The sequence below is a fragment of the Stenella coeruleoalba genome (genome assembly GCF_951394435.1).
Source record: "Stenella coeruleoalba genome assembly, chromosome: 4".
In the NCBI taxonomy this organism is placed as follows: domain Eukaryota; kingdom Metazoa; phylum Chordata; class Mammalia; order Artiodactyla; family Delphinidae; genus Stenella; species Stenella coeruleoalba.
This window is the reverse complement of record NC_137149.1, coordinates 18,594,661-18,621,090: the sequence shown is the minus strand read 5'-3', so window position 1 is coordinate 18,621,090 and position 26,430 is coordinate 18,594,661. Positions and strand designations below refer to the sequence as shown.

At 37.6% G+C, this 26,430-nt stretch overlaps 2 protein-coding genes across 4 annotated transcripts in view; one reads left to right on the top strand and one right to left on the bottom strand.

Moving 5' to 3' along the window:
* The window catches only part of FGF2 (fibroblast growth factor 2), a 54,505-nt gene extending 52,740 nt beyond the window's left edge, over positions 1-1,765 (top strand). The window contains exon 3 of the mRNA XM_079919198.1: positions 1,578-1,765. Coding sequence (XP_079775324.1) covers positions 1,578-1,763 — 186 coding nt within the window. The 3' untranslated portion in view covers positions 1,764-1,765. The remainder of the gene's footprint in view (positions 1-1,577) is intronic.
* A 470-nt stretch (positions 1,766-2,235) lies between these two features.
* Positions 2,236-26,430, bottom strand: part of NUDT6 (nudix hydrolase 6) — a gene marked incomplete at its 3' end in the record, with an annotated part of 42,585 nt that continues 18,390 nt past the window's right edge. For all 3 annotated transcript variants that reach the window (XM_079919196.1, XM_079919195.1, XM_079919197.1), the window contains 2 exons: positions 6,772-6,826; positions 2,236-2,633 (listed from right to left, as the gene is read on the bottom strand). In XM_079919196.1, the coding sequence (XP_079775322.1) occupies positions 2,236-2,633; positions 6,772-6,826 (453 nt within the window). The remainder of the gene's footprint in view (positions 2,634-6,771; positions 6,827-26,430) is intronic.

Sequence of the window (26,430 nt, the reverse complement as noted above, 5' to 3'; positions counted from 1 at the left end):
AAGCCTTTAGAAGCTACTTACCCACTTCCTCTGTGATGTCCTCTGAAGATCTCCTTTTCTCTTAAGTTTGAAATGGTGAGCAGTTAAACATTGAGTATAGGAAAAAAGCTCTGTGAATATGTTTATAAAGGTTAAAAAAATTACACTGCATCAGTTTTTAACAGGATTATTGACATCACAACCAATGAAGATGATTTGTAAACTTAGGATGGAGAGAACTGAAAATTGCTTAAAATGGGATGTTAGATGCATGCTTTTATTGAGACTGAATTTTGGCTCTACTACCCATTAAAAAAGTGCAGTTTGTTTTCAAGTGCACATTAGCTGTTTAGTAAACTTACATGTCTGAGTGTTCAGCACAGAGGCACAATTTCCTTCTCTCCCCTCTGTGTAAAAAGGTACAAGTAACCTCTGTTTTTTTAAAAAAAAAAAACAAACTGTGGTTTCCATAATGTATCAATATTATCCACTTAATCCCTGGTACTATTTCTTTTCTCTAAAATACTAGCAACTGGCTGAGAAGGCAAATATTACTGGCATGGTATGTATCCCAGTTGGCCAAGCATTATAGGGAGTGCTAACTAGCAAGGTGGGGCACCCTGTAGGCTGACTGAACACCAAAAAATGAGCATATCAACGTCCTGAGGATAACTGACTGATGTGGTTTAGGTCTATTTCTGGGAAATTAGCCCATGAAGCTCAGTGCTGACCTTTCATGTTATCTTTATGATTACATGCCTTTTCCTTTCACTCTTTACTTTTCGACTCCTGACCTTAAACCTGGAATAGAGAAAGAGGAAGATTTTTATTGGTGGCACTAAAAAGTGACAAGATAAAGTAAAACAGGTTAACTTCAGTTAACAAAGGAAGCACAATAATTTCACCAAAGGTAGCAAGTATTGGCTACAGAGTATCCGTGCCACTGTTATTACATTTGAATCTCTTTGAAACTCATGAGACAGTCCTGGGTATCGTATAGCTGGGTCCTCGTGCAATGTATGCTTCTTTGTAAGGCTACCTGTGATTTATTTGCACTTAAGTTACTTTCTTAGTAAGTTACAAAAAAAAAAAGAGCAAACTAGATAAGTTTGCATTTCAGTTTTTAAAAGTTCAGTTAACAGTAGTCAAAACATTAAAGCCAAGTAAATATCCAGTAAAATTCTTATCTCTAGAAGCCGACTACAGGAGCTATTAATCACTTTTAGGTCTTTCTTGTTACTGGATGTATGTCCCTTTTGGACACCACTGAAATCTATGTTCATGGGATGTTTCAAGTCTGAGCCAGTGTGGTTCCTACACCACCTGTGTGCTCCTGCTGCCTAGCACCTGACCTGTCCATCGTGGGGCTGGAGAATGGTCCTTGGACTGCTCCTCCGAAGAAATGTGCTTGAAACTGTCCTGCTGATACGCTGTGTTCCTGTCCTGTGTCTTTCTGCAGACTCAGATTGTGTCAGATTTTGGCCTGTTGAGTCTCACTAGTTTGATCGTCCTGTTGAACCCAAAGCACTGTGTACTTTCATTAAATATTTAACCTGAAAAGTATGACAACAACTACTAATTTTTCCTTTGTTTTTCAGAAATGTGTTACAGACGAGTGTTTCTTTTTTGAACGATTGGAATCTAATAACTACAATACTTACCGGTCAAGGAAATACTCCAGTTGGTATGTGGCACTGAAGCGAACTGGGCAGTATAAACTTGGACCCAAAACAGGACCTGGGCAGAAAGCTATACTTTTTCTTCCAATGTCTGCTAAGAGCTGATCTTAATGGCAGCATCTGATCTCATTTCATATACCTCATGAAAGAAGAGGTATATTTTAGAAATTTGTTGATGAAAGGAAAAGAAAAATGTATACAGCTATCTGCTCAGTTTACGTAACTGGTCAGATAACCTTTTATCTAACAGTAAAATATTTAACCATTGCCTTAGTAAAACAACAACAACAAAAATTCCTGGAAAATGCATAGACTTCCACTTTTTATATAGAATTTGCCTTTATCCAGTGAAGCTTACTTACAGCTACAATCTTTTTCATACATTTGCTTCATTTGAAAAGAGGCTTTTAAAATGTGCATACGTACAAACAAGTTTTCTTCATGGAAATCACAGACATTAGAAAATTTAAGTCAGATATTTAGTTAACCCAAATGTCCACTACTTCTTATAATACGGCACACATTAATCTACAGGTACAATTTACTTAAAACATTTTAAAATCATGTAAATATAAATTTAATCCATGCCTGTCATAGTTTTATAACTGTCTGGCAGTTCCTTGTGATAGATTTTATAGAACAAGCCTGTGTAAACTGCTGGAAGTTCTTCCATGGTCAGATCAATCTTGTCAAACCCTTCTCTGTATCCATACAGCAGCAGCCTAGCAACTCTGCTGGTGATCGGAGTTGTATTTTCAGTCTTGACTAGGTCACTGAGATCCATCCACTCACACCTTAAGCATTCATGCTGGCAAAAATTTATGGTGAATGAATATGGCTTTAGGCGGCAGATAATATACATATCTGACTTTCCAAAAGCTCCAGGATGGGTGTGCTGTTGCCGAATACTCAGGAGGGACCTGAATTCTGACTTTATACCGGTCTCTTCAAAAACTTCTCGAACTGCTGTATCTCCTATATAGAAGAAAATGTACAAATCAGTAAGGATCACATTTTTAGGAATTTAATCATCAAAGATTTTCAAGAAGCATTTTCTAAATGCTCAAAAAGCACAACTTTACCCTAAGAAAATAAAGTTTTCAATGTAAACTCTTTGCCTTACTGGACATCCTGAAGTACCGAAGTATTTTCTTACCAATGTATATCTAAGAAGCTTTTGAAATACTATTTCTTTGGCTGCTACTTGCAGGCTTACCCACTTATATATATATTTTGAAAGTCACATTTTAAAAAATTCTTCCTGCTTTATTTCCCCAGAGGTGAAAGCATAGGTTGCAAAGCTGCAGTTAATATTCCTACGTATTTTTTCATTATTATCCTGTTCCTGATTACCCATCAAAACTGCCTAAATTTATAAACATCAGAATTGAGAAAAAGTGATCCACTCTTCTTTATAAAAGTCTGGACAGCTACAGAATGTACTGAACTATGAAATGATTCAACTCTCCCCTGGTCTCTCCTAGGACTGTCAAGCCTCTGAAATCATAGAGCAGACTCCTTTATAACCATTTTGTTATGCTCTTGTAGTTATCCTGTGAGTGGAATCCCACCATGGTTAATTTTTTGGCATTTTCTTTGTTCCCTGCATTTCAAAGAACTTGGATTCATTCTTCCAACAGCAAAATGCTGCAGTCATTTCATCAGAAGTTTTCAAAAAACTTGCAATTTACAGAATTTTATAATACAGCTAGGGTTTTCACATTTTATAAGGTTGATTTTTCAATAATATGCAAATTTCTGGGACAGGATTTTTATTGCCAATAACTTATTTTTGGCTGCTTTTTCTAAATATCCAGATGAACCTCCTACATGGGATTTCTCTAATTTTATGATGCTCTGTCATTGTCTCCCAAAGTGTTTTATGAGAAGCCCCTAAAAAAGCTGCCTTCCTTGCCTATTTGCTGGGAAGCTTCACAATTGCCACAGGTACAAATTTTTGTTCAACTACCCTTTAATGCCTCCATTTTCTTGTTTGCCAAATTGTCAGTTATATTTGTCTTCTTAGTAGTCCTACTAGTGAGGAATAGGCAAGGAAGAGCAAGTCGTTGAAAGAAAAAAAATGTCTCGATGTTTTTTCTGATAAACAGCTCTGGAAATATGCACAGGAAAAGTGTTTAATATATAAGATGTTTGTCTGCCATACTTGAATATATGTGGACTTCCCTTATAATTGAGATTTGCCTTAGGTCAAACATGGTTAGAAATTATATTTTTAAACTGAAAACATAAAAGAAGAATTTATATGTTAAGAAAAGGAAAACTTGCCTTAATAAGAAAGATAATTTTTAGTAGTATACATGTTTGTTATTAAATTTGTTAAAGATTGTGGCAGTAGTCTTAAATTTTACATGTCATTTGCTGATCTGAGTTAAAAATTGTTTAAATGTTTATTTTTATTCTTTAAACACTTTGAAAGATGACCATGGGGGTCTTGTTTAGCTTTTAGCAACACTAATCAAGAGTTTGGCATTTAGTTCCTGAGTCTGGCCTGTTGGTGTGTTATGGAAGCACAGGACGGGGCTGGTGAGCGAAATCTGCCCTGCTCAGCAGTCACCACAGCAGTTGATTCAAAATTGGCGCTGTCTGGGTAGTGTGATCCGTTTAATTTGAATCCATGATATTGACTAGACTAAAAACTGAATGGGCAAATAAGCGCTTTTGTATCTAGAAGAACCCGTTCCATCTTAAGATTGAAATCTCTTCTCCAAAGATTTTACCATGAAATTAAAGATTTTTCTATCTAGATAAAGTGCTTTATTCTCGTGTACCTTTATTATTTTAATGTACTGTAAGCTAAACTGAAATAACTGTTTTATAGGTTTGAAGAACATAGGAAAAACCAAGAGGGTTTTGTTTTTATTTTTGCTGGTTGAAAGATATGTTTAAAAACGTCATAGTGTTTTGTTTAGTTAAAGGACAATAATGAAATGGAATTTATATTTGTTATTTCTATTTTCTAATATTTAATAGGATTAGATTGAAATAAAAGGAAAAACTGTGCAGAATATGGGTTTTTCTGGTGTTTCCCTCTGACTCTGGTACACTGATGAACTCTGATCAGACCCCCCTGCTTTAAAGACCTTTGGCTATGCAGGGATGCTCTTCCTGTCAGTGGTAATGAGATTTTTTTTCAGGAAGGCAGCTTCTCCATTTTTAACCTTGTACATGTATTGTACTCTTAGGGTATTATATTATATGAAAACCTAAGGATTGCATTCTATTTTGTATACGCCCCCTTAATGTTTTGCTTTTTTTTTTTTAAAGCACTACGGACAATAGTGCTTCATTTACCTAGTAGTATCAAAGAATGAATGATTCCAAACAAATGTGCTTCTCAGTTAACTACTGTTTACTGCTTAAGAGCCAATATGAATGCTTGCACATTTGTGATGGCAGTATACCTAAAGTATATTACATACTTTCCTAAAAACAGAGCTTAAAGAAAATAATTTAAATAATTCCTGGATGATCTGGCTTCATCATTAAGAATAATCTATTATTTTACTGTTACAAAATAGAAATGCTCTCTATATACATAGTCTTCCAGATCTCTACTGTCAGTTATCATTTCTAGCTGCTTTCACGGTTTTATCAGTTCTGAGGCAAAGCTTCAATTTATACTACTCCTAGGTAGTGTGGTGAATGCCAATTGCTGCTTTTTTCTTACTTCCACATAGTGAGGTGTATATACGATCTCTGAATAGGTGGGTTGTTGTGACAACCACAAACACACAAAGAAAGTAGTGAATTCCTAATAATATGGACTTGAAGTGTTCTGGAGTACACTCAAACCTACAATTATACACATTTGGCTTGGAAATGTGTTTCTCCATTTAAATATATCTGAAACTCAGACTATCCATAAAAACTCAAATGAGAAAAGTCAATTCATTTGAGAAGGCAAGACTCAGAAGAGGAAGCTACACAAACCTTCTCCTGTAGACTGCTGTTTGCCCGGTATCAACTGGATAAGGATGTAAAACATAAACTTAACTAGTTCACATGATGTCATATCACATAAGGATAGTGTGAGATAATCAGGAGCTCTAGAATAAATGCCCTTCTCTTTCAACACTTGCACCACTACAAAATCCTTTTTATTTCAACAGAAGGCCTAGCAAACTCTAAGCAAAAGGTCAGTAAGTTCCTAAAAAAACAAAATTTGCTATGGATATATCTGAATGTAGTGAATTTACTTATAGGATATTAGGAGTTGATTCTATACTATGTATAGGGCATTTTTAATTTGTGGAACATTAAAAAAAACCGTTTCAAGTATATATATATATATTTAAAATACTTAAAAATAATTTAGGACATTGCCTTCATATAAATGATGGCTAAAGAGACTAGGGGACATACATATTGAGGAAAAAGTCATAGACAAATAATACTGATATGAAATGAGTTCATTTATTATGATAGGGACTGCACTTGACCCAATGGTTTAAGGAATAGGTAGGAAAACTCAGTTTCTATTCTTTCCTTCCTGTAAAATCCTGACATAATGAGCTCAGTAAATTGTTTTAGGAAGTTATCTCTCATTTCAGACTTTCTCACATGAGACATTTTACTATGTTTTGGCTTTCTGACTATCCAAAATAAACAGTAGATAAAATTTTCATAAACAGAATTATGTCACCACTGTTCTATAATTGACTTTATAAATAATTCTTATTTCACAATTCATTTAAAAGTTACTCTTCATCTTTGTGTGATAGAATGCTCAAGAATTTATCATAGTTTAATTCCAACAATTTTAGTTATATTCAAAATAACCCTTAATGCTAAACTTGACTGATGTACATCCAAAGCCTCTCATTTTCAAGCAAATTAATCTAGAAGCAGTCCTAAGCAGAAAAACAGGTGTTATGCTCCTAATGGTATTATTTATAACAATGAAATAAGTTGTAATATTAGAAGTTTTGCTGCTAATTTTATATCATCCCTGAAGTAACTTCACTGAAATTTTCTGACTTAGCCTAAACCAATTAGAAAAGTTAAAATCTTATTCTCAGCTCTACAGCAAGAAAGTAAACATATGAATTTCCTCAACATTTTCAAGTCAATTAAAGATATGTAATATACACACCAATATCTTCTCCAGGCTCTGACAGGCCTCCTGGAAACTTCCACATATTTTTCAACTGCAGTATAAAATCAGAAAATAAAGTTAACATACCTTTTATTCACTAACATACACAAACACACACAGATGCCACAAAATTTACTCATAATTGGTCAAGGTGGTTGAGAATTTATTTTTTGGTAATTACACGCAAATTTTTTTCAGCTTCCTTCCTCACGCCTCCCTTCTTTTTAGGGATAACTGGTGACTTGTGAAACCTTTTCCCACCTTTTTCTTCAGGAACTAGAAGTGGTTTTGTTTGGTTAATGTGATAAATTCTGTATGAGTGAAACAGTGGGGGGGAAACATCTACTGAATTTGTGTAGTTAAAAAAATTTTGCTGCTAGTTTACTAAAAAATAGAGGAATCTTACTGATGCTGCTATAAATAAGTAGAAAATACAGTATAAATTTAATCACTAAAGTATGCTACTTTTAATTTTCACATTTACTTTCTGTATTGTGTCTAATCAGATATGTTCATCTTAAGATTTCTCTTATTCTCTGTGTTAATGATTTTATGTACAAATGTAACTGCTTTTCATGGGAAGTGTGAATAAAATTGATTAGTTTAAGTTTGTGGCTTTTTGTATAACATTTCTTTTTTTGATGGGGAGGGGCAGGTGGGATGATCTGACTAGGAATGGGGATAAATGTGGAAAATTTATTTTAAATAATTCTGAAGTGACATGGGACAATATTCTTATGGCTGACACGATTATTTTTTCCTGTTAGGATTCTGTTGTATCAATCCATCACCATGATAAAAGCTGAAGAATGAGAAATTATGACATGCTCATAAAGGTACTGCAGCTTGGAGCCAGTATACCTTATACTCTTCATTCATAAAACAAGTTTATGGACCTTTACTGGTGTGCTTTGTGACCCACTCATTTCCTGCGCAAGAGCTTCTTAAAGAATGTGTCATTTCCCAACTATGCTAGGTTGGAGCCCAGTGGCATGGTTCCCAGAGTTTCCACAGACTTGATTATGTGGGTACAGAATTGAGGCTTACCACCCTTCTGTGTCTGGCTCAGACTTGAGATTAATTTATAAAGCATATTATGTTTTACTTTTTAAATGTAGAAATATATCTCTAAGAATATCTCAACATTAAATGTACTGTCTTTGGGGTTCCATTTTGAAATTGTTCCAGAAGCAATGTTTCCACAAAAACTATGCAGTCTTTTGTCTGCTAGTATATTAAACTTCACCACCATAAATTGTTTCTAACAAAAGATGTTATATAATAGGGCAAATCCTCCAAAACAAAATCAACTTTTAAAAATCTTTACCTAGACCTGATTATAAATAATTGGAAACTGTTGATTAAATTTGGAGATATGAACTTATTAGAAGGGGAAAATGCTAGCTGTAAGGATTGAAAACAGCTCACACACATTTGATTTTGATTATTTAATAAACCTTAGGTATGGAAAGATTATTTTTATGCTGGTGATTAGTTTGCGATATTTTCTGGCATCAATTAGGTTTAAAGAGCTTATTTTAAAACAGCTTCCTCCTCCCCAAAAGCTTGAGCTTACAGTTAGTTCTAAGTGGTAGGTTGAGAGGCCTAAGTTTGAAAAACCTGGTTAATACTGTAGATATGATAGATCAGTGGAGGGACAAGTAGGTCTTCTCACTTTTTTTTTTAACGTTAAAGAATACTCCCACTAGCTGGGTTTAGCAATATAATAAGTAATAATAAATATTACTAGGTAATGTATATTGAATGTCCACTATGTTCCAGATACTATGCTAAATGCTTTAATAATTATACACATTTAAACTTTATAGTAACCCCACAAGAAACTATTACTGTTCCCATTTTTATTTTTTTCCATTTCTTTTTTTATTGAAGTATAGTTGATTTACAATATTGTGTTACAGCAAAGTGTACAATTGTACAGCAAAGTGTACAAGTGTACAGCAAAGTGATTCAGTTATACATATAAGTTTTTCAGATTATTCTCCATTACAGGTCATTATAAGATATCGAATACAGTTCCCTGTGCTATATAGTGAATCCTTACTGCTTATTGTTCCCATTTTAGAAGTGATGAAACTGAGGACAAATAGGTTAAATAATTTACCTGGAGTGACACAGTGTGTGGCAAAACTCACAGTTAAAATCCAGGCAATCTGATTCTAATCATCTTTTAAGAAATTTAAAAAGTTGGTTTGCTATTTTCATACTAATTCTTTACCACTATTTGCTGCTTTTTCATGTATCTTTTGCTCTTCAGATCTCATTGGAACATTCTACATAAACCCAACCAGAATCTGTATCTTAGTCTTATGTTCCTCCAGGGTTTGTGAATTTGAACTAAAACCTAGTTTGGTATCAAACGTCTTTGTATCTACCTCTCGCCTGTGAGTTCCCTATCAAGAATCGTTTGATTGGCATGAGATTTATTACTCTGCTAGTGATTTACTACTACTCTGCTAGTGATTTACTGTTACTCCACTAGTGATTTGCTATTACTCTACTAGTAATTTACTGTTACTCTAACACTTCCAGTATATTGTTTCATAGGGGAAAAATTACTGAGGAAGGGGTAAGGTTGGGTTTTGAATATGAACAGTAACCCATAGTTTCTGTTTTCATCTTTGTTCTCCCTTCCAATAAAAGACAAAACATCTCTATGCTTCAAGTGTAAAATTCCAAGATCCTTTTCTCCCTAATCTTAAAAAAGGTACTTTCCACTCTCTTCTAAAAGAAATACTCTACTCAGACATTCTCTTGCCTCTTTGCTTGTTGGGTCCTACCCAACATTCACATATATGACCCCTCCCTGCTTTGAGTGAGTCAGGTCATCTAGTTCCTGAAGCATATCTGATCTGATTTTTACATACTACGAAAGGCAGTTATCCTTTTAAGTTATAAAAATGTGTGATTTTTTTTTGCGGTACGCGGGCCTCTCACTGTTGTGGCCTCTCCCGTTGCGGAGCACAGGCTCCAGACGCGCAGGCTCAGCGGCCATGGCTTACGGGCCCAGCCGCTCCGCGGCATGTGGGATCTTCCCGGACCAGGGCACGAACCCGTGTCCCCTGCATCGGCAGGCAGACTCTCAACCACTGCGCCACCAGGGAAGCCCCAAAATGTGTGATTTTAAAGCATAGTCAGAGTAATTCCAGCATATTGTAGAATGGTGAATGTGATGATAAATTTTTCCTATACGTTTGCCAATTATAAATCTGATGTTTGTGTGTGGGTGTGTGCGTGCACGTGTGTTTGTAGGTGTGAGTGTAAAACAGAAGTGTGTAAATGATGTACAGTGGTCCCATCAATCACTGGAACCTCTTTCCTTCCTCGGTGTTAGGAACTGCTAGCCCCAATAGTAAGCATTTTGGATATCAACAAAGGGTATTATTTTTTTAATGCATTCTTCATACTTAACAGAGTGTAAGATATTTTCTGTTAAGGCAATTTCAAGTTTAATACCACTGTTTCTTATATAAACCTATCCTGAAGATAAACTCAAGTTTATTTTAGCGTTTCTAGAATGGGTAAATAGGAATGACTCATTTTCTGATCCTTTTTCTCACTATTTTTCCAACCCCACAGACATCTTCTTTTTTCCTAAGCAGATGATTCGCTTCAGGATCTTCCCTGGGTGTGGCTGCTGAAATCCTAACTAGGAATTTGTGTAAACAGAACCCCCCAAAGACTATTAATTTCTTTCAAATAGAAATTGTCTAATCTCAAGAACCTAGAACAAGGGTACAGACTTGCTAGCCTCTTCCTTTTGGTTCTTATATTATTTGACTTTATCATTCTTCCCTGACTCAAACTTGGTCAGATGCCTGATCTCATTATCTTTTCTTTTCACTGTTCTGGTCTTTAATGCTACTACTCTCACTCTTCAGAATTCAGAGCCACTGTGTTTAGATAAATCTAATTAACTACAATATTATCACTGTTATGCAACAGATGCTACCAGAGATGTCTTAAGTTTGTTCATTCATTCAATAAAAATTTACTGAGTGCTAGGTTTAGGCCATACAGAAAATTAATGCACAATATAGCAAGGCTAGTCATTCTCTTTCTCCTTATACTACTGTATTTTTCTTAATAACATTCACCATCACTTTATATATTATTTATTCATTCACTTATTATTTGTATCTTACCTATTTGAATATAAGCTCCAGATGGAGAAACTTTGTTTTGTTCACTAATGTTTACTTAGAGCTTAAAACAGAGCCTACAACATAGTTATGTACAGGAACTCAGTAATGTTTGGCAAATGAATGAATAGGTCCCTACCATTAACTCAGCTCTTTAGCACCTGGTTTACAAGGTCAAGCCACTGTTAGGTCTTTTGTTCCTCAAAATCATGGGGCAGGGACAAAGGAAGGGACTATATGGGTAGGAAAGGAGAAAGGACATGTTTTAAGTATTTCAGCTTTGAGTCTGAGTGTGCATTTGCTCATGCAAAGAAAGGAGAAAAAATGGCTCAGATGTCTGAAAATAACGCTAATTAGTTATTTACAGCTAATAGCTATCATTTATGCTTAAATTCCACCTAACACCAAAATAATTACAGAAATTAAATATGATTTAGTCTCACTTTATACTTTTTATTACATTGAGCTATACATTAATACTCAGTTTTTATATTTTATTGCTCTGTTAGATAGATCTCTGTTCATAACTTAAATCAAAACCCTAAGTAAGAGTATCACTTCTATTTAATTCACAAAGAAACCAAAGTCTTATATAATTTGAATTTGTTTCTAGCTTCTGCCAATCCCAACTGCCTAGAAGCACAGTGGGGATCATGATTAGGTTCTGAGCAGCAGTACTTTCCCACTCTTAAAGAACCAATCACTGGCAAGACTGAAAATCAGCAAATGAAGAATCTGGATGCCCAGTGTTCTAGTTTGGAGGTTCTCAAACTTGACCGTGCACCTAAAACACCTGGAGGGCTTGTTAACACACAAACTGTTGAGCGGCATCCCCAGAGTTTGATTCATCAGGCCTGGGGGTGGGGCAGGGGTGTGAGAATGTGTGGTTTCTAAGAAGTTGACACTATGATTGTCCCTCAGCTTCAAATTCAGCCTCTGTGCTCTGCCTAGTGATGCTGGAGCTGGGACTCTGCTAAGCAGTTTTGGTCTTGCCAACTGACTCCGTTAGGCTCCACCAACAGACTGCGAGGCTGGAGGAGGAAGAAGGGAGCAGCTCCTCCTGTCTGCTTCCTGTGGGCTTCCCATGTGCTTGTGGTTCATGTATTGCCTCGGCATGCTGCTTCATTCTGGGAGCAGCAGTTCCTTCCCATAGCAACAGCCAAATCCACTTTGCAGTTTCCTAGCATTTCCAACATGAGCTTCATTGTGTCCCCTCCCCAGAGACACCGGCCAGCTGATGCTGGGTCCCAGGCCCTCTGAGTTCAGAGACATCAGCAGCTGAACAGCATTTCTTATTAGAGATTTGATTAGCTATGTGCAGTCCCAAATGAAGGGATGCACAACCTACCAGAATGGTATAAAGATTACCTTAAACTGAAGACATACGAGATACAGCAAGATGCAGAAAGAAGCCTTTTCTGAGATTCCCTTTATCTGATTAAAGGTAAAGCTTTCTGAGGACAAAGCTGCCATAAATCCTTTCTGGGGAGCTTCCAGCCAGGAAGGAAACTAACCTTCAGCACCTGGTGAGAAACTGCATACACAAACTTTATTAGAAGCTCCCATAACTTCTAAAATTACTCTTTATATCCTTCACTTAATCATGTCCCTTTTCTCCATAATAATTTTTCTTCACACAGTTTTGTTCTAAGCTCTTTTTTTTTTCTTTAGGCCAAATATGTACTGTTTAAGTATCATCGTTGGCAACTGAACTGAATGGAACTGTCAACCTAAACAATAGACAGTGGCATCTGTACTATGTATTAAAAAAAGCGAAAAACTACCTCCCTAAAAAACAAACCCCATTCAAGTGAAGTCTTTTGTATCCTATGCAAAGTATGATAGGCATTGCCATAAAACTACTGACTCCCTCAAAAAAAATCCAAGTTTTAATTCCATTTATGTTTTCATCTGCTTTAGTTTAGTGAAAAGATTCCTCTCTAGGCTTAAATTCTGACTCTGCCAATTACCAGTTGTGTAATGTTGAAAAAGTTACTGCAACCTCTCTGAAGATTTTTTGAAAAATGGAGATAATAACGCATACCATTATTAAATAAGAAAATTTTTGCAGAAGTATTTTGTCATCACAATTATCATTATTTATCTGATTTTATTTCTATTAAATAGCAAAACGATGGAATTAAAATAACTTTGTTTAGCCTGAAAACCTCATCAGTTAGGATCACGAATGTGTACTATAATAGAAGAACAAGTGACCTGGAGAATGGTAGAGTGTTAGCAAATGTTTGGTTATGAATTTTTAGTAGGCTAGAAGCCATAGCAGAGCTGGTGCTGCACTTTACTTGGGTTTTTAATCCTCTTGAGATATGGCTGTTGGTTCCAAGAGACATCAAATAAACCATTTAGGAACCTATCTAGGGTTAATTACTCAAAAGTCCCCCCAGCTTAAGGGTATGACCTTCAATTGACCCTAAAGGCAACTGACCCCCAAAGGAAACTTGAGGTGGAGGATTGAAAACTCTCCACTCACATCTTTATAAGCCCATGTTACAGGATGAAGAATGGCTAAAACAATGCCACTGTGGATAGGTCTCTTGGAGTTTTTGTTTAGTCATTAAGTCTTGGGTCTCCCTTTGTTTCCTGACTACCTTGGAAAATACTAACAAACATTCCAGAAAACACTAGCAATTATTTCTTTGAAACTAAGATAAGCAAAACTAGAGAGGCACTGAATGCAATCATGATTAACTGAGAATCATAAAAGTTTTTAGTCATTTACAGTGGAGTTTAGGCAAATTCAGTATACATAGTTTTGACTATTGCCCTGTTTTAAAAATAAAGCTCAATTCAATTCTTTCCTTTTCAATTGCTGCAATACAGATTGCTCTGGAAGTTTGATTTCTGCAAACTAAAGCTGTTAAATCATTTGTCTTGGAAGGTTTTATAAGGGGAAAAAAAAAACCATCCCCAAAACATCACGCTGTCTAGGTTTGGAGTAAGACAGGTTAGCCATAACTGCCAGGGAAGCTCCTTCTTTTCTTTTTTTCAGACTGCAAGCCAATTTTTAATATTATTAGTTAGACCTAGGTTTGTTCTCTGTGAATTTCCATGTTTTAATAAATGAGTAATTACATAAATAGACTCTTAGTTGGTTGATCCATCAGCCCTGAAAAACTGCTCAGAATGGAGCAATCATATTACTCTGGCTGTTTTTCAGTCTCTGTCAAAGTCCTTAATGAAATTTTATTTGATAAAGTCACTTACGACACAGTGTGCTATTTTAAAATCTTAAAAGTTTACTCTTTTCTTTCCAAAATACCAAAGTGGTTTAAACGAGGTTATATCTGGTATCTTATCTTACATGTGCATAAGTGTATAGGGAGAATTATAGTATTGGGATATTTCATTTGTGATCATCGAATCTAACTCCTTAATTTCATAAATGGGGCAACTTAGGTTCCCAGAGCCTCATAGATTTGCCCAGAGTTGTATAGCTAGCTAATGGCAGGGCCAAATCTTAGAACCCAGGTCTCCTGATCCAATTTTGTTTGTACAACTTCTTATGTCACCTAAGCGTAGAAAAAATTAAATTTTGGTGATACTGTTGCTTCTTTAAATGCAAGGAAAAGACAGTTAAAGGGATACACTTAAAAGATAGTAAAACTTTTATAATATCTCTTTAGAAGTAACTTTTATATATGAAGGTATAGATTATTTTTCAAACTTAGCAAAGGAAATTAACCAATTTATGTTACTTGTATACTTGTATACCATATATATATGGTATCTGCCAATAATATTTGGGCATATCATCTCTCTGCCATACTGCAGAGTTATAATATCCACTTTCAGTCTAACCCAATTTAATTGAACAAAATCCTAAGTAAGTTTTCTCAGACCTTGGGTACTAAATATTATATATTAATACAACCTCCTTTGGCCTAAGGGTAGTTAAGACCTGAATGATAAAATAGTAAAATAATGACTACGGGAACTGTGCTTTTGTAGGTTAGAGTAGGGTAAGTTAAGGACCATCTGGTGTCCCTCATAATTTCAAGGCATGTAGGGAAATAGCTGTATGTCTTTGAAATCCTTACTTGATGCTTGGAATTGAATGTGGAGAGAATCAGGGCTTATCACTCTCACATGAAGTGAGTTTATTTAGGTTTCGGCTAATTTTTTTTAAGATTACAGACTCTAAAATTAGATTGGTTTTACTACTACGTTATCTGCATAATTTTGGGTAAATAGCCCCTCTGCGTGCCTTTCACCCTATCTCCAATTTCTAGATCTAGCAATTTACCCTATGGTAAAAGGGTAAATAACATAGTATAGTGATAAACAAACAGAGTATAGCTGTCCATATATCATCTTCGTCACTGTCACCTCAATCAAAATCTTTCAGTAAACAAAATCTGAATTGTTTCTATGTCAAATCTAAACTCCTCTTCCTGGCTCAGGCCCCCTCATAACTAGGCCCTATTTTTACCATTCAGTCTTGCTTCCTACTTACTCTCCACTCATTACCATCAAATATACATACATATATATATATATATATATATATGTACTCCAATTCAAATATAAAACTTACTGAAGGCTAGGCACAATACTACTTTAGGTACCCAATAAAAATCTGTTGAAGATAAAGCTTAGTTTGAGTCAGAGATCCTGCCTTAACTAAAACTTTAACGTTACTTAATACCATGAGAGTGCTTTCAGATAGCATTTCTGAGAAATGATTGATACTGCTTTCAGCTATAATTATGAATATTAGTTTAAAATTTAAAAACATATATGAGGAGAAAAATGTATGACTCTATCCACCAATATCTACTGAAGTCTCAGAAAGTATCAAAGTAATTACTCTCGTCACTTATACTCCTGAGCATGAAAGCATCTGACCTCTAAGCATGGTACTTCTCTTAAAAACTTCTGTTACTTCTAGTTGCCTATAGTTCTTATTTGGGTGTATGAGGCTCTTTAATTCTGTTTCCAATCTAGCTCTCAAACCAAATATTTTACCATTCCCATCTGTAAAGGAGAGACGGTCCATACAGGCAGACGCTTGGCCCAGGGAGCCCCATTGCCTGCTGGGAAATCTGCTGAGTCAGATAAAGGGGCTGGAGAAGCCTAGACTCTGCTTGTGAGGAGTGTGTGCGTGCTGGCTTGCTAACAATCAGGGCAAAAAGAGACCAGCACTGGCGGGTGCCGCCTTGCCACACTTCCCAATCCGAAGGGGTGAACGCCTGGGTCCCGCTTACTCCACACCTCAGCCTGGTGTGAGATAAGGGCAGAGGTGCAATCTAGTTGCGCATACAGACTGGGCCGCCTGAGGTGGATCAGGGCCAAACTGCAGAGACCACTGTCAGTGCACACATGCGGGTGGTGGATCAAACTGAGCAGACACTGTCAGGGCTGCATCGGGCGGTGCCACAATTACGTGCAGTGGCTAACTGCCAAATCTCCAAGTCCCTGGGAGAGGACTCGATATAGCTGCACAGAGACGACCTGAAGGGTCTGAGGTGTGGTCTGGGGAGAACCTCGGAGCCTGTGGTAGGTGTGGACAGCAGGGGCGGGTCGGCTGCAGCAGACTTGGTCAGCGCATGCACAGGTGGTGCCATAAAAAAGAGTGGCTGGATGCTGCGTCTTGAGCAGACAGGCCCTGGGCAGGAGTACGCAGTGGTACGTTTCCTGTGGGAGTGCTCTGGCTCCAGCTCCACCCACTTCGCACTGCAGGGTGGAGCTGGATGTGGGGCTGGCAGGTCCTGGTAGAGGTCTACCACAGAGGCTGCCCAGGTCCCAGGTGCAGCACAGCAACCTCAATTCCTGCAGTCACAGCCTCCAGCCCCAGCCTACTCCGCACCACAGCCTAGCACTAGGTCTGGGATGAACACAACAGAGAAAGGGACGAGACCATGGGCTGCTTCTGGGCGAAACCGTGGGAAACTACAGGTGCATAGGTTCACTGTGACTACACAGGCCTTATATGCTTCTGCGGTCACCTCCTTTGGGGCAGAGCACACACTCGAGGGCAACTGAACCTAACTGCACCCAACCATTAGGGCTTCTTCAACAACTGGGGAGCAGACACTGCCCCCAACAGGGTGGTGACAGCCATGGAGCAAAGAGGAAGCCCTGCCCCTCATCTAGCACAGGTTCTGCACACCACACCACCTATTACAACCCCTATCAATGGGATAACAGCCAGCACACTCTGAAGAAAGAAGTGGCTGGCATCTATACCAAAACAAGCCCTTGCACCAAAAATAACACTCACACAGTCTACACAGGGAAACACCCCTTCAAGATCAAAGTAGATAATGGTTTCTCCTAAATTCACGGAGACAGAGAAAGTTAAAAAACAGAGGAACTACTCCAAATAAAAAGAACAAGAGAAATCTCCTGAAAGAACAAATAATGAAACAGACCTCACCAGTCTATTAGACCCTGAGTCCAAAAATGAGGTAATAAAAATGCTGATTTAAGAAAGATTATTGGGACTTCCCTGATGGCACAGTGGTTAAGAATCCGCCTGCTAATGCAAGGGAAACGGGGGTTTGATCCCTGGTCTGGGAAGATCCCACATGCTGTGGAGCAACTAAGCCCATGTGCCACAACTACTGAGCCTGCGTGATACAACTGCTGAAGCCCATGTGCCTAGAGCCCATGCTCTGCAAAAGAGAAGCCACCACAATGAGAAGCCCACATGCTGCAACGAAGAGTAGGCCCCGCTCACCACAAATAAAGCCCACACGCAGCAACAAAGACCCAACACAGCCAAAAATAAAGTTAAAAAAAAGATTATTAATAAAATTCAGATTATTAAATGAAATTTACTAAGATCATTAATAAAATAAATAATAAAAGTTTATTTATTAATAAAATAAAAAAGACTATTAATAAAATTCAGATCACTGCAACAAGGAACTATAAACTAAAAATGAACCAAACAGACAATTCAATTACTGAGATAAAAACCAATCTAGAAGCAATGAATAGCAGACTAAATGACACAGAAGGAATAAGTAATCTAGAAGACAGAATAATGGCAATCACCCAATCAGAACAGCAGACAGAAAGACAAATGAAAAAAAATGAAAGCAACATACGAGATCTATGGGATATGTAAAGTGTGCCAACCTATGCACAGAAGGAGAAGAGAGAAAAAAGGGTATCAAAAATGTATTTGAAGAAATTATGGCTGAAAACTTTCCAAACCTTAAGAAGGAAACATATATCCAGGTACAGGAAACACAGAGGGTCCCAAACAACATGAACACACACAAAGACATATCATAATTAAAATGGCAAAAGTTAAAGTGAGGATTCTAAAGGCAGCAGGAGAAAAACAAAGAGTCAGTTACAAGGGAATCCCATAAGGCTATCAGCTGATTTCTCTGCAGAAACTCTGCAGGCCAGAAGGGAGTGACATGATATATTCAAAGACCTGAAAGGGAAAAACCTGCAACCTAAGATACTCTACCCAGCAAGATTATCATTTAGGAGAGAAAGAATTTCTCAGACAAGCAAAAACTAAAAGAATTCAGCAATACTAAACCTATCCTAAAAGAAATACTGAAAGGTCTTCTCTAAATAGAAAAGAAGCAAGAACCTATAGAAAAAGAAAAACACAATAGGATAGGCAAATATATGAAAGGATTGAAAATTAAATAAGCAAGCACACAGATTTAAAAAAAAATAAAAAATTGTAAAAGTGATTATAACTAGAACAAACAGTAAAAGGGTAAGCATGAAGATGCAAAACAGGATATCAAAATCACAAAAAGTGGGGGAGGGGAGTATAAAAATGTAAATCTTTTAGAATGTGTTTGAACTTGCATGACTATCAATTTAAAGCAACATACTTGTAAACCAGGGTAGCCACAAATCAAAAACATACAATAGATTCAAAAAAACTAAAAAGAAAGAAACTCAAGCAAACTAAAAAAGAAAACCATCAAATCACAAAAGGAAAAAAAAAAGAAGAAATGAGCCAAAAAGAGCTCAAAAACAACTGGAAAACAAGGTTTTAAATGGCAACAAGTACATACCTATCAATAATTACTTTATGTGTCAATGGACTAAATGCTCTGATCAGAAGACACAGAGTGACAGACTGGATTAAAAAAAAAAAACCACCTATAATATGCTGTGGACAAGAGACTCACTTTAGGGTGAAATACACACACAGGTTGAAAGTGAGGGGATGGAAAAAGATATTTCATGCAAATGGAAACCAGAAAGCAGGGGTAGCAATACTCGTATCGGACAAAACAGACTTTTTTAAAAAGTCTACAAAGAAAGACAAAGATGGACACTTTATAATGATGAAAGGGATCAATACAAAAAACCTGATATTACACTGTAACATATATGCACCCAATATAAGAGCACTTAAATATATAAAACAAATACATAACAGACATAAAGTGAGAAACTGACAAAAATACAATAATGGTAGGAGACTTTAACACCCCACTGATATAAACAGACAAATACTACAGACAGAAAATCAATAAAGCAACAGAGGTCCTAAATGACGCAATAGACCAGTTGGACTTAATTGATGTCTACAGGACACTACATCCAAAAAAACCAAAATAAACATTCTTCTCAAGTGCACATGGAACATTCTCTAGGATAAAACACATACTAGGACACAAAACAAGCCTCAACAAATTTAAGAGGATAGAATTTACCTCAAGCATCTTTTCTGACTACATGAAACTAGAAATTAACCACAGAAAGAAAATTGGGAAAAGAATGAACACATGGAGACTAAACAATATGGTACTAAAAAACCAATGGGTCAACAATGAGATCAAAGAGGAAATCAGAAAATACCCTGAGACAGACGAAAATAAAAACACAACCTTACAAAATCCATAGGATGCAGCAAAAGCAGTTCTATGAGGGAAGTTCATGGCGATACGGGACTTCTTCAAGAAACAAGAAAAATCTCAAATAAACAACCTAACCTACCAACTGAAAGAATTTTAGAAAAAGAAGAATGCACAAAATCCAAAGTCAGTAAAGTCAGCAGAAGGAAAGAAATAATAAAGATCAGAGAGGAAATAGAAGAGAGATCCAAAAAAACAAGAGAAAAGATCAATAAAGGCAAGAGCTGCATTTTTGAAAAAAACAAAATTGACAAACCTCTAGGCAGGTTCATCAAGAAAAAAAGAGAGAGAACCCAAATAAACAAATTAAGAAATGAAAGAGAAGAAATAACAACTGATACCACCAGAAATAAGAAAAAAAAAAATCCTAAGAGAATCCTATGAACAGTTATATGCCAACAAACTGAACAACCTAGAAGAAATGGACAAATTTTAGAAACATACAGCCTGCCAAAACTGAGTCAAGAAGAAATAGGTAACTTGAACAGACCAACCTCTAGATGTGAAACAGAATCTGTAATTAAAAAAACTGCAAACAATAACCCAGGACTGGACAGCTTCACTGGGGGATTCTACCAAACATAGAAAGAAGAACTTATACCTATCCTCCTCAAACTATTCCAAAAAACTGAGGAGAAGGGAACACTCCCAAATTCATTCTATGAAGTGACCATCGCCGTAATACCAAAACCAGACAAAGACACTACAAAAAAAGAAAATTACAGGCCAACATCTTTGAAGAACACAGATGCAAAAATCGTCAACAAAATACTAGAAAACCGAATCCAACAATACATACAAAGATCAAAAACAAAGACCAAGTTGAATTAATTCCAGGGTTGCAAGAATGGTTCAACATATGCAAATCAATCAACGTGACACACCACATTAACAAAAGGAAAGACAAAAACCACATGGTTATCTCAACAGATGCAGAAAAAGCATTCCACAACATTCAACATCCATTCATGATAAAAACTCTCAACAAAGTGGGTATAGAGGGAAAATATCTCTGTAATAAAAGCCATTTAAGACAAACCCACAGGCAACATAATACTCAATGGTGAAAAGCTGAAAGCCATCCCACTAAATTCTGGAACAAGATAAGGATGCCCACTCTCACCATTTCTATTCAACATAGTATTGGCAGTCCTAGCCACAGCAATGAGACAAGAAATAAAAAGTATCCAAACCAGAAGGGAAGAGGCAAAATTGTATTTATACGCAGATGACATAATACTCCATATAGGAAACCCTAAAGACTCCACACAAAACTATTAGAGGTTTACCTCCTCCCACAAATACATCAAAAACACAAAGACAAGTGGAATGATTCACACAGAACATCTAGTGAATGCTGGCAGAATGGTCAAGAAAACTTCCACATAACCGAGTTAAGACAAAAGAATAAAGGAAAAAAGAGAGAGAAAGGAATCCAATGGGACCTGAGCCCCAGGGAGGGAGCTGTGAAGGAGGAAAGCATCAAATAAAATACAAGGGAATCCCCATAAGGTTAACAGCTGAGTTTTCAGCAGTAACTATTCAGGCAAGAAGGAAGTGGCACGATATATTTAGAGATGAAAGGGAAAAACCTAGAACAAAGAATAATGTATCCAGTAAGGCTCTCATTCAGATTCGATGGGGAAATCAAAATCTTTACAGACAAGCAAAAGCTAAGAGAATTCAGCACCACCAAACTAGCTTTACAATAAATGGTAAAGAAACTTCTCTAGGCAGAAAAGGTCACAACTAGAAACTAGAAAATTATGAATGAGAAAGCTCACTGGTAAAGGCAAACATACAGTTAAGGTTGGAAATCATCTACACACAAATATGATAGGAAAACCAGAAATTGTGAGCAAAGCAGAGTACAAATGGAGGATATTGGAAATGGTTTGGAAATTAAGAGACCAGCAACTTAAAACAATCTCATATATATATGGCCTGCTACATCAAAACCTCATGGGAACTGCAAACCGAAAATCTGCAATAGATACACACACAAAAAAAGAAAAAGCAATCCAAACACAACAGAAAAGATAGTCATCAAATCACAAGAGAACAAAAGAGGAAGGGAAGAAAAAAAAACCTACAAAAACAAACCCAAAACAACTAACAAAATGGCAATAAGAACATACATATCGATAATTACCTTAAATGTAAATGGATTAAATGGCCCAACCAAAAGACGGAGACTGGCTGAATGGATACAAAAACAAGACCCATATACACGCAGTCTACAAGAGACACATTTCAGATCCAGGGACTTATACAGACTGAAAGTGAGGGGATGGAAAAAGGTATTCCATGCAAATGGAAATCAAAAGAAAGCTGGAGCAACAATACTCAAATCAGACAAAACAGACTTTATAGACTGTTATAAGAGACAAAGAAGGCTACTACATAAGGATCAAGGGATCAGTATAAGAAAATATAACAACTGTAAATACATATGCACCCAACAGAGAGGAACTCAACATATGAGGCAAATGTTAACAGCCATAAAAGGAGAAATTGACAGTAGCACAATAATAGTGGGGGACTTTAACAACCCACTTTCATCAACAGACAGATCATCCAGACAGAAAATCAATAAGGAAACAGACCTTAAATAACACATTAGACCACATAGACTTAATTGATATTTACAGAACTTTCCATCTGAAAGCAGCAGAATACATGTTCTTCTCAAGTGCACATGGAATTTTCTCCTGGATAGAGCACATCTTGGGCCACAAATCAAGCCTTAGTAAATTTAAGAAAACTGAAATTATATCAAGCAACTTTTCCAACCACAACGTTTTGAGATTAGAAATCACATACAAGAAGAAAACTGTAAAAAACACAAACATGTGGAGACTAAACTGCCAATGGACCACTGAAGAATTCTAAGAGGAAATCAAAAAATACCTAGAGACAAATTACAATGAAAACACAATGATCCAAAACCTGTGGGACACAGCAAAAGCAGTTCTAAGAGGGAAGTTTATAGTGATACAAGCTTATCTCAGGAAACAAGAAAAATCTCAAATATACACCCTAACCTTATACCTAAAACAACTAGAGAAAGACGAGCAAAAAAACCCCCAAGTTACTTGAAGGAAAGAAACCATAAGGATCAGAGCTGAAATAAATGAAACAGAGATGAAGAAAACAACAGCAAAGATCAAAACTAAAAGATGGCTCTGTGAAAAGATAAACAGATCTGATAAATCTTTTGCCAGACTCATCAAGAAAAAAAGGGAGAGAACTCAAATCAATAAAATTAGAAATAAAAAAGAAGTTACAATGGACAACACAGAAATACATGAAATCATATGAGACTACTAAAAGCAACTATATGCCAATAAAATGGACAAATTCTAAGAAAGGTCCAATCTCCCAAGACTGAACCAGGAAGAAATAGAAAATATGAACAGACCAATCACAAATACTGAAATTGAAGCTGTGATTAAAAAACCCCCACCAAACAAACGTCCAGGACCAGGTGGCTTCACAGGCGAATTCTACCAAACATTTAGAGAAGAGTTAACACCTCTCCTTCTGAAACTCTTCCAAGAAATTGCAGAGGAAGGAACATTCCTAAATTCATTCCATGAGGCCAAAACCAGACAAAGATACCACACACACACAAAAAAATTCACAGGCCAATATCACTGATGAACATAGACACAAAAATCCTCAATCAAATACTAGCAAACTGAATCCAACAATACATTAAAAGAATCATACACCATGAACAAGTGGGATTTATCCCAGGGATGCAAGGATTCTTAAATATCCGCAAGTCAATCAGTGTGATAAACAACATTAAGAAACTGAAGAATAAAAATAAAAAAACCCTATGATCATCTCAATAGATGCACAAAAAGCTTTTGACAAAATTGAACACTGATTTATGATAAAAACTATCAAGAAAGTGGGCACAGAGGGAACCTACCTCAACATAATAAAGGCTACACATGACAACCCTATAGCTAACATCATTCTCAATGGTGAAAAGCTGAAAGCATTTCCTCTAAGATCAGGAACAAGACAAGGATGTACACTCTCACCATTTTTATTCAACGTAATTTTGGAAGTCTTAGTTACAGCAATCAGAGAAGAGAAAGATATAAAAGGGATCCAAATTGGAGAAGTAGAACTGTCACTGTTTGCAGATGACATGAGATTATACACAGGAAATCCTAAAGATGCTACCAGAAAACGACTAGAGTTCATCAATGAATTCAGTAAAGTTGCAGGATACAAAATTAACACACAAAAATATCTTGCATTCCTATACACTAACAATGAAAGATCAGAAAGAGAAATTAAAGAAACAATCCCTCTTACCATTGCATCAAAAAGAATAACACACCTACCAACGAAAAAACGACAATCCAAAACCTTTGGGATGCATTAAAAGCAGTTCTAAGAGGGAAGTTTATAGTGATACAAGCTTATTTCAGGGAACAAGAAAAATCTGAGGCAAAAGACCTGTACTCTGAAAACTATAATGTGCTGATGAAAGAAATGGAAGATGACACAAACAGATGGAGAGACATACCATGTTCTGGGATTGGAAAAATTAATATTGTGAAAATGACTATACTACCCAAAGCAATCTACAGATTCAATGCAATCCCTATCAAATTACCAATGGCATTTTTCACAGAACTAGAATAAAAAATTTTACAATTTGTATGAAACACCAAAGAACCTGAAGAGCCAAAGCAATCTTGAGAAAGAAAAATGGAGCTGGAGGAATCAGGATCCCTGACTTCAGACTATACTACAAAGCTACAGTAACCAAGACAGTATGGTACTGGCACAAAAATAGAAATATACATCAATGGAACAGGATAGAAAGCCCAGAGATAAACCCACCCACCTATGGTCACCTAATCTATGACAAAGGAGGCAAGAATATGCAATGGAGAAAACACAGACTCTTCAATAAGTGGTGGTGGGAAAATTGGACAGCTACAAGTAAAAGAATGAAATTAGAGGGCTTCCCTGGTGGCGCAGTGGTTGAGAGTCCGCCTGCTGATGCAGAGGACATGGGTTCATGCCCCGGTCTGGGAAGATCCCACGTGCCTCGGAGCGGCTGGGGGCCTGTGAGCCATGGCTGCTGAGCCTGCACGTCTGGAGCCTGTGCTCTGCAATGGGAGAGGCCACAACAGTGAGAGGCCCGTATACCGCAAAAAAAAAGAATGAAATTAGAACACTCCCTAACACCATACACAAAAATAAACTCAAAATGGATTAAAGACCTAAATGTAAAGCTGGACATTATGAAACTCTTAGAGGAAAACACAGGCAGAACACTCTTAGACATAAATCTAAGCAAGATCTTTTCTGGAGATTTTATCGAAGATGGCGGAAGAGTAAGACGCGGAGATCATCTTCCTCCCCACAGATACACCAGAAATACATCTACACGTGGAACAACTGCTACTGAACACCTGCTGAATGCTGGCAGAAGACCTCAGACATCCCAAAAGGCAAGAAACCCCCCATGTACCTGGGTAGGGAAAAAGAATAAAGAATAAACAGAGACAAAAGGATAGGGACCAGACCTGCAGCAGTGGGAGGGAGCTGTGAAGGAGGAAAGGTTTCCACACACTAGAAGCCCCTTCGTGGACGGAGACTGTGGGTGGCGGAGGAGGAAAGCTTCGGAGCCGCGGAGGAGAGCACAGCAACAGGGGTGCAGGGGGCAGAGCGGAGAGATTTCCGCACAGAGGTTCAGGGCCGACCGGCACTCACCAGACCGAGAGGCTTGTCTGCTCACCCGCCGGGGCAGGCGGGGCTGGGAGCTGAGGCTCGGGCTTCGGTAGGAGCGCAGGGAGAGGACTGGGGCTGGCGGCGTGAACACAGCCTGCAGGGCATTAGTGCGCCACGGCTGGCAGGGAAAGAGTCCGGGGAAAAGTCTGGACCTGCCGAAGAGGCAAGAGACTTTTTCTTCCCTCTTTCTTTCCTGGTGCGCGAGGAGAGGGGATTAAGAACGCTGCTTAAAGGAGCTCCAGAGACGGGCGCGAGCCGTGGCTAAAAGCGCGGACCCCAGAGACAGGCATGAGACGCTAAGGCTGCTGTTGCCACCACCAAGAAGCCTGTGTGTGAGCAAAGGTCACTCTCCACACCCCCCTTCCGGGGAGCCTGTGCAGCCCGCCACTGCCAGGGTCCCGGGATCCAGGGACAACTCCCCCAGGAGAACGCACAGTGCGCCTCAGGCTGGTGCAACATCACTGCTGCCTCTGCCACCGTAGGCTCGCCCTGCACTCCGTGCCCCTCCCTCCCCCCGGCCTGAGTAAGCCAGAGCCCCCGAATCAGCGGCTCCTTTAACCCCGTCCAGTCTGAGCGAAGAACAGATGCCTTCCGGCGACCTACACGCAGAGGCGGGGCCAAATCCAAAGCTGAGCCCCTGGGAGCTGTTAAGAACAAAGAAGAGAAAGGGAAATCTCTCCCAGCAGCCTCAGAAGCAGCAGATTAAAGCTCCAAAATCAACTTGATGTACCCTGCATCTGTGGAATACATGAATAGAAAACGAATCATCCCAAATTAAGGAGGTGGACTTTGAGAGCAAGATTTATGATTTTCTCCTCTTTACCTCTTTTTGTGTGTATATGTATGCTTCTGTGTGAGCTTCT